Raw genomic sequence first — 15,540 nt, 5'->3', positions numbered from 1 at the left:
GCTTTTACCTTGCAAATGTGAGAAATCAATACTGAAGTTATAAATTAAGGTCTAGTTTTAAGCTTTATCAGAGAAGCATCCAAAATAAATTCTTAAGCACAAATGCATTATTGACTGCTTTACTAAGCAGGGAAAGAAATCTACAAAATTCAGTTTCCACAAGAGGTAAAACTTGGTGTTGCAGAATTTAAGATAGGAGCACATACCCTTGAGTGAACATGGCATATCTGTGCCTCTAATCTTTACTATATGATCCAGGAAGGTTCTGTTCTAGGATGCATTGTGCACTCCACTCATCAAGGGCCTAAATTCTTTCTGTCCTTCAAAGTTTAATTCTGATGTTTCTCCCTCTAACATACTTTCAGATTTCTCAACCTAGGATTGGTCTCTTTTGTTTTGGACTCCCAAAGCACTTTATACATTATGTTTCTTCTTCATATGACATCACAGTACTGTACTGTACTACATGTATTTATCTTATCTTTACTAGTTAGGCTGAGTTCCTGATGTGCAAAAAGATGTAATTTGTTTTCTTAGGGTGCCTGGCAGGGAGCCTTGCCCCTAGAAAGTTCTTTGTAACTATTTGTTAGATAAATAGTATCAGATTGATTTATTAAGTATGAATTGATTATCTGCTTTATGCCCATCACTCTTGCTAAGTGTTATAGAAAAAGAACAAAATTAAATGATCATTTTAGTTCTCACAGAGTATAATCTTAGGATAGGTAAAACAGGATTTTTTTAAATGCTCAGATGAATGGTGTAATCATTCCTCTAAAAATGGCTTGGATTGCCTATCAGTGCATGTTTTGGGGCTTTTTAAGAATAGCAGTCAGCCCTCTTGTGATGGTACATATCTATAATCCCAGTACTCCAGAATTTGAGGCAGGAGGGTTACAAGTTAGAGGCCAGCCTAACTACATAGTGAGACTCTGTCTTTTAAAAAAAAAAAAAAAAAAAAGGAGTAATGATCAGAAGTTGACCCTCAAGAAGCAAAAAACATGGTTTTTATTGTCATGACCATCTGATCTTTATGTACATTGAATGTAGAAATACCTTCTAAGTAGTAGTCCTTATTGAGGTTAGAGTAATTGTTTTGTTAAGTAACTTTTAAAATTAATTTCAAGGTCAGCTTCAAGTACTGCCCTCTTAAGAGTATGGTGTTTCAGTGGTTACTTAGTTCTTGATCCAGTTAATGTTTTCTGTTTATTTAGAAAAGAAAGTGAAAGGCCTATAATGTGGTTTTTTTTTTTTTTTTGCCTTAGCCCCTTCACAGAATTTAGTCCCAAAGGAAACTTCAGCCACAGCACTGAAGGGGTCTGTTGCCAGACCAGGTAAGACACATTTTGAACAACTTCTTGGAGTGGGGTAGGTGATAAGTGAAGGAACTACTGCTATGCTCAGCATCATGTTTTTCTGCTAGCATCTGGATTGGTTTTAACCTGTTTGCTTCCAAGTAGACTTAAGTTGAGTGGTAGAGCTTGTGTTCTTTGAGAATAACCTCTTTGAGGTTATTTTCCCCAACCAGCATTGTAATTCTCTTTCGCCTTTGTAGTTACAGTTAGGGAATTCAAGAAGGGGATCTCTGTGCCCATTGTCTGTCTGCCACCCAGCCATGAGTGATTTCCACTGCACTCCCTCCAGAGTTTGTCCTGTCCCATAACCGTGGCACCCATAGCTCACAGCTGGCTAGCTGGCATATGGTTACTTACTAGGATGGTAGGTATTAGTGCACCAAGATAATGGTTGCATTATCATGACAGGAGCAGAGGCTTGTTCAGAGAACCTCTATCAGCGAGATAGCCTTTCCTCCAGGGAGGCAGAGTCATTTCAGTCATCTCTGGAGGTATTAAGTTTCTCCCCAGGACCAAGATATTGTAACTAGCCCTAGGAATGCTCATTCTGGAAGGAGAAATCCCATGGTATTCTGACAGATAACTGCTGTGGAATGTTGGGTCAGCTCTGAAAACCAATTAATGCCAATAACATTATTTCACAGATTAGACTGCTAAGGCAGATAAATATCATAGATATGTTTCAGTTTAGTCTTGCCTGGCTCTTTCTCACTGAAGGTCATTGAGGGGTACAAAAAAAAAGTATGACTGGTTTTCACAAATAAGTTAGAATATCACTGACAGTATGCACCTTCAGTGATAGGAAGCAACATAACCATCCTTTTTTTTTTGCGAGTATAATTTAATTTTGCGAGTATAAGCCAGCAAAAAAAATAAGATATAACTTGTGATTACTTTAAAACCTACTTTTAGGGTACTACACCCAATATGATGGGTAGGACTTTCTACTGCCCACTCTGGGAAGAATCAGGCCTCTGGATAGAATGAATGAGCAAAAACCATTTCAGCTACCCAGATTCTTTCTTTAGTGTCCCCTACTTAATGATAACTGACATGGTGCTAGACATTTGGGAAGTGTTGGAATGGAGCAAATTATTCAGAAAAGTGGGTCCCATAGTAAACTCATTTTTCAGTAAGAAAAGGAGAAACTAGAAAGGGAAAGAGAGCTGAGCGCCGGTGGCTCACGCCTGTAATCCTAGCTACTTGGGAGGCAGAAATCAGGAGGATCACAGTTTGAAGCCAGCCTGGGCAAATAGTTCCATGAGACCCTATCTCAAAAAACCCTTCACAAAAATAGGGCTGGTGGAATGCTGCCATTTTTTTAAAAAGTGCAAGAGAGTGCACGTATTTCCAGAATGAAACAATCTCTTTTGCATGAAAGGAAGAGGTTTGTCTTAGTAACCTCTAGGTATAGCTGAGTGAAATATGAACCAGGCAGTATGAATTTAGTTCTGTTGATCCAAATAGGATTATTTCACAGTGTGAAATAGAAATAAAAATAGACCAAGTAAGTATCTTATGTTCCCAACAAACCAAGCTGGGTCAATGCCAATTTTGTCTCCATACCATGTAGGGGGAGAATCCTGCTGGGCACAGAGACCTGTTAGCCCAAATAAGGCATTCAGGGTTCTTGCAGACCCCTAGCTTCTCCTGTGGGCACATACACCAGCAGCTCCCACATCCCATTCTGTCCTTTGTATCTTTTACAGAACTTGAGGCAAATGCTGTCATAGTCTCCGGACAAAGGTAAGATGATCATTTCTGCAGACTTAGCGTGACCATGGCATAAGCCTCTTTGAAGGGTATCAGATTGCTAAGTCTTTAAACCCCTCCTCACCTTGTCCTTTTCCTGCACTTTTGCACCAGTCTGTTTTTACTGTTCACCTGCAGAGCTCCTTCCTGTAAGTCCTGACCCCTCAGAGAGAACATTTCTCTTAACAAAACTTGGTGAATGAGTTTCTACTTTTTATAGTTGTTCTGAAAATTGTTCAGCACTCGATATAGAGAGTAAATAGTAAGTTTACTAAGTAAAGTAAGTCTGTTCCCAGTGCCTTAATAATAGTCTTTGCAGCTGCCTTCTAAAGTATAGTTGTTTGATCCTCAAGGTGAAAGAGAAAAGGCCAGGTAGGGTCTGATCCCAAACCCATGTTTTGTTCTGTTAACTGTGCCACTCCATATAACCTAACAAAATGAAACACATCTATGGCTTTAGCCTCATTAGCTCCGTGAAAGGAGTATTATCTTCCAAAAGTCATCCCTTTTTTAGTTGTAGAAATACATGAGATAACATTTTAAAGAATTTCTCATATTTGTACAGCAGTTTAGTTTGTTAAAACCCCTTCACAATCATTTCTCATTTAATTTTCATAGCAGCCCTGTAAAGAGGTAATAATGGTCAACATTTATTTGAATACTATTCCTTGACATCCTCTGGGCTACAGGCTCCCTTGATGTAGTGCCTCACTTGATTTTCACCATTGTTTATTAGCAAAATAAGTTCTGTCTTATAGATGAGAACTCTGAAGCTAAGAAAGGTTTAACTAAATTGCCCAGAGTCAGAGATTTAGTAAATGGTGAGGCTGTTTCACACCCAGGTCTTCTGACTCCAGAGCCGTCACATATGACCTATGTATTGCACAAGACAAAAGATGTTCTAGAGCTCTCCAGATCAAGACTCTGGAGCATAGAGAGAGTTAAATATCATGGCTGATACATGCACAGCTCTGACTTGACCCTGGTCATCTTATTTCAGATTCATTGCTATTCCTATTATACCACTCTGCCTGTCTGGTTTTATTTGGATTGAGCTAATCCTTGAATTCATTTGTGTTTCTGAACTGTTTGTCTAGAAAAGAAGCTAACAAACCAAAAATACCTTGTAAGTATCAGTTTCTAGAGCTGTCTGAGCACTGACCATATAAACATGAGGACAGAATTACTGTGGCTTTCGTTTTGCCAAGGGAAAGAGGCACCCTCCATTAGAAATCTTCCTTCCTAAGAATCTTTGACCATTTTCTGGGCTCCCATCCAGAAAGCCATCTTTACAATCTCTAAAAGGAGGTGTTAATCTCCTTGATTTGTAATTCTAACCCAGCTCTAGTCTGGTCTCTGGCTGGCTTTGACTGTGGTTGGGTATGGGGGCAGCTGTTTTACATAAAGCTTAGGTAATGAACAGTATGGCCCAATTCCCAGCCTTGGTGCTACCAGTAAAGGCTCTCCGGGAGAAGTGAATGGTGGAGGGGTAGGGACAATTGATAGTCAACCATGGTTTGTGCTTGTAAGGAGCTCACAATCTAGTGGAAGTCATGAAACATTAAAATAGAACATGCTGTTCAGTCCAATAGGTGCTCTAGAGTGCCATATATAGACTGTGAATCCAAAAGTCAGAAGAGATAGCTCCACTTGGGTAGTGAGGCATGGAAGACTTCCCAAAAGAGGCAATCTTTGACCAGTTTGTTTTGCTACATTATTATTTGTTTTGTTTGCAGTACTGGGGATTGAACTCGGGGCCTCATTCATGCTGGGCAAGCACTTTATCACTCGAGGCACATCCCTAGCAGTTGAAATTATTTTTATTTCAGTTCCATGTTGCAATCAAATTTAATCAGCTGCTTTTTTTATAATGATTTTAATATGCACGTTTTGAATCATGAAAATAGTAAAAAGTTTATTTAATAAACTTTCAAATTGATGTCAGAGAATAATAAAGACGAAAATAACTCACCAGTAAGCCAGTATTGCTACAGTTCAACAGTATTCACTGAATATATTTTAGTTCATCATTTTTTAATACTCTTCATAAAATACACATACATACAGAGATACTGTATCAGATGTGTGTGTATGTATACATCATACCCACTCTTTCCTATGTGGTTACATATATTTTCTATATTACAGTGAAAATGAAGTTTTACTATTCATAATATTGACAGATTTTTCCCACTTAGTAATGTATCATTTTATGTTATAAAATAATCTTCCACAACATCATTTTTTATGACTGCATATGGATGTGCCATAATTTGCTTAAGTAATCTATTATTATTAAACATTTTTAGGTCTTTTGTTTTCACTATATATATATTTATATATATATATTTATATATATATATTTATTTATATTCAGTATAAATAAAGCATCTTGACCTCCTTGTTTGTGATTAGAGCTCTGTAAAAAGATTTGCTTCCAGCCAGGTGACAGTGGCTCACACCTGTAATCCTAGCTACTCAGGAGGCAGAGATCAGGAGGATCATGGTTCGAAGCCAGCCCAGGCATATAGTCTGAGAGACCCTAACTTGAAAATACACAACACAAAAAGGGCTGGTGGAGTGGCTCAAGTGGTAGAGCACCTGTCTAGCAAGAGTGAGGCCCTGAGTCCAAAACCCGAGTTCCACAAAAAAAAAATTGCTTTCTTAAAAAGCACCTAGAAATGGAATTGCTGAAAGCAAAGGATTACACCAAGGTTTCTCAGTCTCTCTCAATTTTACTGACATTTTCAATCAGATAATTCTTTTTTTTAGCCTGCTTTGTTCAGCAGCATTCCCTGGCCTCTACTCAAAAGATGCAAGTAACACCCCTCCCAAGTTGTAACAATCAAAAATGTCTCCAGAGCTGGGTATGTAGCTCAGTGGCAGGGTACTTGCCTAGCATGTGCAAGGCTATGGGTTTGATCTTCAGCACTGAAATGGGGCAGGGGAGAGAAAGAGATGAAAGAGATGTTTTCAGATATTACTAGAATTGGTCTCTTAAGAGGCAAAATTGTCTCTTATTGAGAATCATTGGGTTACCCAATTTATACTTTGTTAGGAGTATATGAAAATGTTTTTGTCTCTGTATCCTCTGTAACAATATTGCCAATTTAAAATCTTTACATACTGAAAAACAAAGGTTGGGGTAGGGCTATCAGTGTACCTTGCAGCATATTATGAATATATTACCATAATTTGACTTATAATGTGCTATTAACTAACTATACCTGGCTCATAGTAAATGCAAACAAACATTCATAATTTCCTATTTTGAGTTAGTAGCAATTTTCAAACATCATATATTAAATACCTTTTTCATATCTGTACAAATCTAATTTTTTAAATTTTGAAGAGGAATATTATTTTACCTTAGGAAACTGGTTGAGGAAGTTTGTTTTTTGTTTTTTACAAATGTAACAAGCTAGGCTCATTTTTAAATTCTCAATAATATAGAAGGTAATCCTTCTCTTTGTCTCTTGGGCAGAATATTTTCTCTCCAGAATAACTATAATGTTCTTTTGCTTTTTTTTTTTGGCTAGGCAAGTGCTCTACCACTGAGGTACATCCCCCAACACTGTGTTGTTTCTAATCTCCTTATGAAATGAAACTCTATCTAAATAGTCCCTTTCTATGTGACTTGAGTCCCTCCTTCGAAACTTTGTGCTTCCCTTTATTAGCAGTGAGCCAAAAGAAATAGTTGAAAAATCCAAAACCCCAAGCCGAAGAAACTCCCGAACTGAAGAGCTAACTATGGCTTCTGAAAGTGTGGAGAATGGACATCGTAAACGATCTTCTCGACCTGCTTCAGCCTCCAGCTCTACTAAAGGTTAGCAGTGGGATGGATATAGGCACTGTTTGTGGGTCAAATAGAGGAATAGGATCCTCATCACTGCATCAGAGGACTTTGTCCTTCATCTTTGCTTCTGTTCCTTAAATTTGTCTTGTTTCTTTGATTTCAACTACTTGTTTGGTACTTAATTTGTCAACTCATTTAACTATATGTTTTCTGTATGTGTACACAAGAACAACAAGCACTGCTATGGGGTAGGGTGGGAAGAGAAAGAACATAACATGGCAGATTGACCTCACTTTAAATTCGTGATCTCCCACTTCAGCTAGATCCTGAATATGGTGCAACCACCTTTCTGTGGCCAAGTCTCTTTCCTAATCTCTAATGTTTAAAAAAAAAAAAAAAAAATGGGGCAGCAAGGTTTTTTTTTTTGTTTTTTTTTTTTTTTTTTTAGCAGTACTGGGCTTTGAACTCAGGGATTTGTACTTGCTAGTCAAGCACTCTGCTACTTTAGTCATGTGCCCCTTGTCCTAAAACCCTTGATCCTTCTGCCTTAGCCTCCTAAATGCTGGGGTTACAGGTATATATCACCAACCCTGCCCTCTCTACTTTTTTTTAAATCTGTAGACTTCCCCACATCCTTTCATTAGAGACCCTTCCCTCCTCACAGAGAAAATAGAACTCAATTTCCAATCCACCAAGTAGCCTCCTTTGTTCCTACTATGCTAGAGCAGTTGCATCTCCTAAAGTCCAAGACCAGTGCCTTCACCTGGGCCTTTGATCCCGTCTTTTCTGACCTCAAACTTTGCCATATGCAGTGACTCACACCTATAATCCCAGCTGCTCGGGAGACAGATATCAGGAGGGATGGCAGTTTGAGGCCAGCTTAGGCAAAAAGTTAGCAAGACCCCATCTCAATCAATAGCTGGTGTAGTGGTGTGTGCCTATGATCCCAAGTACATGGGAGGCATACATAGGAAGATCACAGTCTGAAACCAGCCTAGACAAAAACTCAAGACCCTACCTGAAAATAAACCGAAGCAAAAAAGAGCAGGAGGCATGACTTCAAGTGGTAGTCTCCTTTTTGAATTAACTCGTCTCTTGGCTTCTGTGATGCAGAACTCTCAGTTGTTTTCTGCTACCTATCTGATGACTTTTTTCTCGTTTTTCATAGATACTGGTTTTTCTCAAATTTCAATCCTGAGTCACCTTTTTGATGTTTCCCCCCCAACCCTTGGTGATACTGGAGTTTTAACTCAGGGACTCATGCCTGAATGCTTGCTAGGCAAGTGTTCTACCACTTGAGCCATATCCCCAGCCTGTCCTGAGTTACCTTTTCAACTTATAACTTCCCACTAATTGATCTCATCCATGTCCCACTTCTTTTATAGATGACTTAGAAATGTGTATTTCTAATACAGATGCCTAGAGATCTTAGCCAGCTGCATGCACAGTCTTAGTCTTATTAACAGAACCTCAAGCTCAACATGTCTGTAACAAGACTTGTAATTTTTACTTCTATTGTTAGGTCCTCTGTCACTGTTCTCCATCTCAATGCATGGTACATCTATTCAGTAGGCAGTCCACCCTGATACTTCTTCACTCACCCTCGCATCAAATTCAATCCAAAAAAGCTGATTTTATCTCAGGGGCCCAAACCCATCAGTGATTTATTATAATTAGGATTAAAGTCTAAAGCCTCAAAAATGGACCACAAAGGTCCTAGGTGATCTGACCATTGTCCTCTCCCAGTGTCATCCCACTTCCCTCTGCAAATCAGACATGCTATCCTCATCTCAAGGCCTGCTTGCTTATGTTGCAACTGTTGGAGGGATCACCTTCCCTCCACCCAAGCCTCTTCTTAACTTCCCACTCTTCATTCTTTAGCTTAATTATCACTGCTGTGAGGGATCGTAGCCAGATTCTTCCCTCTCATAATGATACAGCTATAATGTGATACCTATTTGTGTAGTAGGTAATTAGTGTGTAAACTCTATTGAGGTACCTAGTATGGTGCCTAAGACAAAAAGTTATTGGTCAGTAGTTAATAAATGAAACAGCTGGGCACTGGTGGCTTGATACCTGTAATCCTAGCTACTTAGGCTGAAATCAGGAAGACAGCAGTTGGAGGCCAGTTTGGGCAAATAGTTCATGAGACCACCATCTTCAAAAACAAAACCAGAGCAAAATGGTGTGTGGCTGAAGTGGTAGAACATCTGCTTTATGAACGCCTGTTTTGCAAACACAAAGCCCAACCTCAAATAAGTAAATAAATAAATACCCATCAAATATTTATTAAGGCTTGCTAGTTACCAGGCCCTGGTGATAGGATATAATAGGGAAAGACAGAGTCTTTGTCTTCACTATATTTTAAGATAAACCACCTGGTGTGGTGGTACACAACAGTAATCCCAGCATTCTGGAGATAAAGGCAGACGGATCATGACTTCGAGGCCAGCCTGGTCTTCATAGTGAGACTTTGTCTTGAAAAGAAAAAAAAAAAAGGAGAGACAAGCAAAGAAAAACTAATACACTGTGTTAAATGTTAGATGCTGTGATGGCAAAATTACATGATGCTATAAGAGCACATAGGTGGAATTTTTGCCCCTTTGCTTAGAGAAGGCTTTTTGGAGAAAGAGATGATTAAGTTGAGACCTGAAGAATGAAAAAGCATTAACCAGGCCATGGATATTGGCGTATTCTAGGAAAAAGGTATAGCATATGCAAAGGCCCAGATGTGAGAGGATCTGCTACCTCATCTTCTCAGGAAATGCACTTAGTTTGAGTAGCTCAGTTTGGGGAAGAGCTAGGATCCTGGCTGAATACCAAATATCAGCAGAAGTGCTGAAAAAGACAAGTACCGTTCAGATGTCAGATTCTGGTGCACCAACACCAGCATCAGACACTAATCTGAGGACCCAGCTGTTGTTGGCAGGTCATGTGTCTCGGCAGGAATGTCGTGATGCCTTGTAAGAGCCCCTAGGAGTAAACCACAGTCTACAGGTCATGTACAGGTGAAACAGAGGTACTGAAAGTAATGGCCTGCTGGAGAGTGAGGGGAGAAGGTAGGGGCCTTCTTTCCTTTACAGGTATACTGTGTACATCACTGGCATAGTTATATCCTCTTAATAACTATCACTTTAGGTACAGAAATAAAGCCAACAACTTTCTTCCTTCTCTCTGGGAATTATCTCCTAAACAGAAACTTGTTTGGAAGGAAGCATGCCTTGCAATATACTAAAGCATTAAACTCCATGCATGAAAGGGAAGGTACATGAACTTTTATGAGAAAATCCACTTCCCCTTGGTTGTGCATGTTTTTGTAACTGCTCACTTTCCCAAAGGATCTGGTTCTTCTAGGCTATACAGTATGATGTGTAATTACCTTTTTTTTGTGTGTGAGAGAGACTGGAGTTTGAACTCAGGGCTTTATGCTTAACAAAGCAGGCACACCTCCAATCTATTTTGCTCTGGTTATTTTGGAGATGGAGTCTTGTGGAGATTGGGTCTCAAGAAGTATTTGCCCTGGCTGGCCTTGTCCTCCAGATCCCTACCTCCTGAGTGGCCCTATTTTCAACCAGGAAAAAGCATCACAGTTAAAAACATGACATTTAAAAGCATAAATTTGAAACCAGGGAATAAACATTAATGGGAGAGAAGTTAAGAGCAACCTGTCATCATCGTCAGCTGTGGGTGTCCCTGAGGCACTTCAAGGTGATTCTGACAGCACAGTAGGCAGTAGATAATGGCCCTTATCTTCCCACAGTCAGAGACTTGAGAAACAACATGAGAGAGACAGAGAGACAGAGAGAGAGAGAGAGAGAGAAAGAGAGAAAGAGAAACAGAGAGAAAAAAGGAAAAGAGAAAAAGAAATCAGAGGATATGGGAGAAAACCCTGAATAATATAGTAACTTGATGTACTTTTGTAACATCATTTAGAAACCAGCCAGCCATGCATATTTATTTATTTATTTAATTTATTTGGCAGTACTGGCGTTTGTACTCAGGGCCTCACAGATTCTCTACCACTTGAGCCACTCTGCCTGCCTGTTTTTTTAGGTTGGGTATTTTCAAGATAAGGTTGGCTTTGAACTGTGATCTTCCTGATCTCTACCTTCCAAGTAGCTAGGATTTTAAGTGTGAGCCACCAGCTTCTAGAAGCCTTGCCTAGATGTAGTACAGTAAAAAGCACAATGAAGTAAGCAAGGTCAAAATCAATTTCTAAAACTCTTTGAAAGGTAAAACTCACATTCTAGAGGATTTATTAGAGTCTGACCAAAAATATCCCCTTATCAAATTACAAATGTAAATGCTGCTCAGTGACATGTAGGGAAAACCATCTGAAGGACTGTTAACTGATCCAGTTCTTTACCATCTAGCTGATTTTTTTAAATGGACATGAACAGCCTTACTCTACTACTAGTCTGGACCATTTGACTTTTTGTTGGCACTAATTTATAAAATCCTTGGTTAAACTGAAGAAAGAAAGAGTGTGTGTGTGTGTGTGTAAGTATGGTATTGAAGGTTAATGTGAGTATTCACAGATTAGCTAGACAGCCTTTAGGAAAAGTTTTTTTTTTTTATTTTATTTTCTTCTTTGTTTTATTTTTTTCAAACCCTTGTGGGGGTTGACTATCAATAGATGGCAGCGAGGGAGCTGCTCTGCTCGGTATGAAACCCCGACCCAGAAGCAGGCCGGCTACCAATGGTTTAGCGACAGGTTCCACACGAACGTGCGTTCCGTGACAGACGAGAGGGTGGCCACCTTCGCGGCTGCGCCGTTTCCCAGGATGAAGGGCTCTCCCCACCGGACTAGGAAAAGTATTTTGATCAAGGCCTGATGGACACCCTAACTGTATCATTAGCTACTCCATCACTTCCCTAGAATTCCTTACCTTGAAGAGTTTGTTCCTAGATTCTTTTTTTTTTTTTTTTTTTTGGCAATGCTAAAGTTTGAACTCGAGGACTTGCACTTGTTAGGCAGACAGTCTACTACTTAAACCACAACTCCAGGCCTAGCTTCTAGATTCTCTTACTGTGTTCAGTGGAGCAGTGGAAGTGGTAACATTTTGAAGACAATATAAATTAAACCACAGAAATAAAAACATCCTCATCTTTTCAGACATAGAAAGTGACTTTTTTGTATGACCCCATATGGATTAGATTTACCCAGGGGATGTAATAGAGACTTCAAAATAAGTTTTAAAAAACTGTTCCACATGGACAGTATAAAAGTACGTCCTTCACCGCCACTCCGCCCCCCCATCCAAAAGATGGTATTTTTTTTGTTTTGTTTTGGGGGGTTTTGGCAGTTTCTAGCACAAGTCACTTGTTTACTTGTGGCCCCACTCATTGATTCATTCTGAAAGGAAACATGCCAGCTTGTTGAATGCTTTAGAGCAATGACAAATGGGAACAAGTAGAAAGAAGGGGGAGCCTGACATTGCTTAATCCTTCACACCCCAGTTAATTTCCCAGCCACAGTAAGTGCCTGTCAGAAACACCACTTGATTCTTCATAACAGTGGAGAAGCCTCCAAAGTTGACTTAATTAATGGATTTTTTTTAAAAAAGGTTTTCAAGAGAAAACCTTTTTTTTCTTCCACTGCAAATGACAAGTTTGCTACAATGAAAAGCTTATGGGTTGGACATAAAAAAATTGATTATGGGCAGGGCTGGCAGAGTGGCTCAAAGTGGCCATGGCTTAGAAGGTAGCATGCTTAAAGGCCTAAGTTCAATTCCCAGTACTAACAAAAAGAGAGATTTAAAGAAATGCTTTCATTTGGGGAGCTTCACGTTACTCATTGTACTACTGTGCAATCGAACTTTGTGTTGAAAACTTTGAGAAACATAGTCAAATCTGGGATAAGATTAAGTTGATTTAGGGCTTTGATGTGTGGCTCAAGTGATAGAGCCCCTACCTATCATAAACACAAGGTTCTGAGTTCAAATCCCAATGCCACCAAAATTAAATTGATTTAAGACACTGATAGTAGTGTGGGGTATGGTGGTGCATGCTGGTAATTCCAGCATTTAGGAGGCAGAGGCAGGTGAACCAACAGTTCAAGGCCAGCATGAGTTATATAGCAAGACCCTGTCTCAAAATACCAAGGAAAAGAAAGGTCCCATGATCATGTTGTTTAGAGACTTTGACTATAGCATGACAAGAGTTTTCACCATCGGGCATAGTAGCCCAAACCTATAATCCTAGCTACTTGAGAGGTGGAGATTGAGAGAATTGGGATTCAAAGTCAGCCCAGGAGAAAAAGTTCCTAAGACCCCCTCTCAATCAGTGACTGGGCATGGTGTCACATGCCTGTCATCCCACCTACAGAAGCACAAGGAGGATCTCAGTCTAGACTGGCCCCTCCACATAATTAGTGTGTCCCTATCTCAAAAATAACCAGTGCAAAAAGAGCTGACAGAGTGTCTCAAGTGGTAGAGTACCTGCCTCACAAATACAAGGCTCTGAGTTCAACCTCCAGTACAGCAAAAATAATAAATAAGTATTTTTTTAAAATACTTACTGCAAAACAATGGCTTGGCTCCAAAAGATAACCAAAAGCTGTTTTTCTGACACAATTTACACACTTGCTTATGGCATCATTCATTAACTTCTTACCAAAAGCACTGTTAGTCTAACCACACTTCATTAAAAGGAATTGCTGAAGCAGATTGCGGGGTTAGTTGGCCAACTTTGTTTTTTTGGGGGGCACTATGGGGAAGTACTGGGGTTTGAACTCAGGGCCTCGACTTACTAGGCAGGCGCTCTTAACCGCTTGAGCCTGGTAAGTGTGAGGCCCTGAATTCAAACCCCTGTGCCACCAAAAAGAAAAAAAATACTCTCCCCTCCCTGCCACTTTTTTCTAGCTAGGTGTGCCAGGTGTGAGTTTCATCTCCCACCACTTGTTTCACATTTCCCCAGTTGCCAGGCCCTAATATTCAAGGGCATACTGTCTTCTCACATAAGTTATCACATAAGCAAAAACTGTGACTCTTCATACCCAGTGTCTCTTAGACTGACTTAGAGTCTAGTAAGGGCCTCACTTATGTCAGCTCTGGTTTTTATAGACTGCCCTGAAGGGCTCTGTAAATAGTTGCCCTAGCTGGGCACCAGTGGCTCACACATGTAATCCTAGCTACTTGGGAAGCTGAGATCAGGAGGATCGCAGTTCAAGGCCAGCCTGGGCAAATAGTTCACAAGACCCCCATCTCCATAATAAAACCAGAGCAAAATGGACTGGAGGTGTAGCTCAAGTGGTAGAGTGCCTACTTTGTAATCATGAAGCCCTGAGTTCAAACTCAAGTCCCACCCAAAAAAAAGTCACTTCAGTTGAATATATCCTTCCTTTTCCTCTACAGACATGACCAGTGCGGTGCAATCCAAGCGAAGAAAATCTAAGTAAACAAGCTGGACGGCAACTTGATGCTTGTAAATGTGTGTGAATTTTACAAAGAGCAATTTTGAGCTGTGACTTTTTAAAATATATTTCTGTACAGTTAGTCATTTTTAATAATGTGGCCCTTTTCCTAGTCCCTGCAGCCTGTTTTTTAAAGGGCAATGGGGAGAGCAGGGTTATTCAGCCCTTTTGGTGTTACAGATGAAGTTCAAGGTTCCTAAAATGTTGCCATGTATTGAGGAGCTAATGCCATTATAAATGTTACTAGTTTTCACATTTCCTAAACAGCCCAGAGTGCAGGGTGAGCATTTTTAGATCTTCTAATGATGTATTGTGCTGTGGGAAGTACTGTGTGTGAATAGCAGTAGCAGGGGCAAAAGCAATCTTGTCATTTGAAAACGTTGTAAATAATTTTATTATATAGTGTTTTGGATGTATTTGTTGTAGAAATGGACCAGTGAATAAAGAGAATCTAAGGGTTTGTACAATGTGAAATACTGAATGTGCTAATAAATAAATGTCATTGTTATAGGACATAAAGGTATGTTATTGGTAGAGGATTATTGGGTGCGCAAGCTCTTCCTTTGAATCATAAGTGAGTAGACGCAGCCTTCTTTGTGACTTAGACACATTACACCTGAAATGCTCACGTAGCAAGTTGAGGAAAATGTATATACTTGCTCACTCATTATTGGCTTTGAGTAACTAGCCTTGTTCAGTACTATACCAGCTACTTATAACAGTCAAATTTCTTTTGGTTGCAAATAACAGAACAAACTTAGGATCAAAATCCACCCAGGATTTTCTAGACAGGAAGCTGTCAACGTTTTCCTCCTTCATACATCTGCTTCTCTCCATGCACACGATAAGTTGCCTCAAACAACTGTATTTGTATTTTTATCTCCTCCATTCAGGAGATAAGCCCAGACTGAGCAGCAAGATAGTATCAGCATTAAGAATTTAGCCCAGGGAGTCCTTACTCCCATATCCTGCTTGGGGAGCAGAAAATGTTTCTCCATTTTTCCTCATTTCTGCCTGTTTTTATCCTGTTATGCTAAATTCCTTTTTAAATAAGCTTTATTACTTTCACTACATTTTCTTATCTCACTGAATGCAAAGATTGAAGTAATTAGCTGTGCTGCCTATACCAAAGGTTGCTTTAGACAGTTTTATAAAAAAGTAACTCACAACTGACCCTGGTGGCACTAATCAAAAAGCAGAGGCAGGAGGATTGCAAGTTGGAG

The 15,540-nt window shown here is 39.6% G+C and overlaps 1 protein-coding gene across 9 annotated transcripts in view; it reads left to right on the top strand.

Moving 5' to 3' along the window:
- Ncoa6 (nuclear receptor coactivator 6) overlaps nt 1–14,861 on the top strand; it is a 95,553-nt gene extending 80,692 nt beyond the window's left edge. For 8 of the 9 annotated variants that reach the window (XM_074074595.1, XM_074074600.1, XM_074074599.1 and 5 more), the window contains 4 exons: nt 1,266–1,334; nt 3,065–3,101; nt 6,785–6,933; nt 14,259–14,861. In XM_074074595.1, coding sequence (XP_073930696.1) covers nt 1,266–1,334; nt 3,065–3,101; nt 6,785–6,933; nt 14,259–14,302 — 299 coding nt within the window. In that variant the 3' untranslated portion in view covers nt 14,303–14,861. The remainder of the gene's footprint in view (nt 1–1,265; nt 1,335–3,064; nt 3,102–6,784; nt 6,934–14,258) is intronic. The other variant, XM_074074597.1, reaches the window with a different exon arrangement.
- Nucleotides 14,862–15,540: the final 679 nt, after the last annotated feature.

This window comes from Castor canadensis, chromosome 5 (assembly GCF_047511655.1).
Source record: "Castor canadensis chromosome 5, mCasCan1.hap1v2, whole genome shotgun sequence".
In the NCBI taxonomy this organism is placed as follows: Eukaryota; Metazoa; Chordata; class Mammalia; order Rodentia; family Castoridae; genus Castor; species Castor canadensis.
Note: the sequence above shows the minus strand (reverse complement) of the source record. Positions and strands in the feature narration are given on the sequence as shown.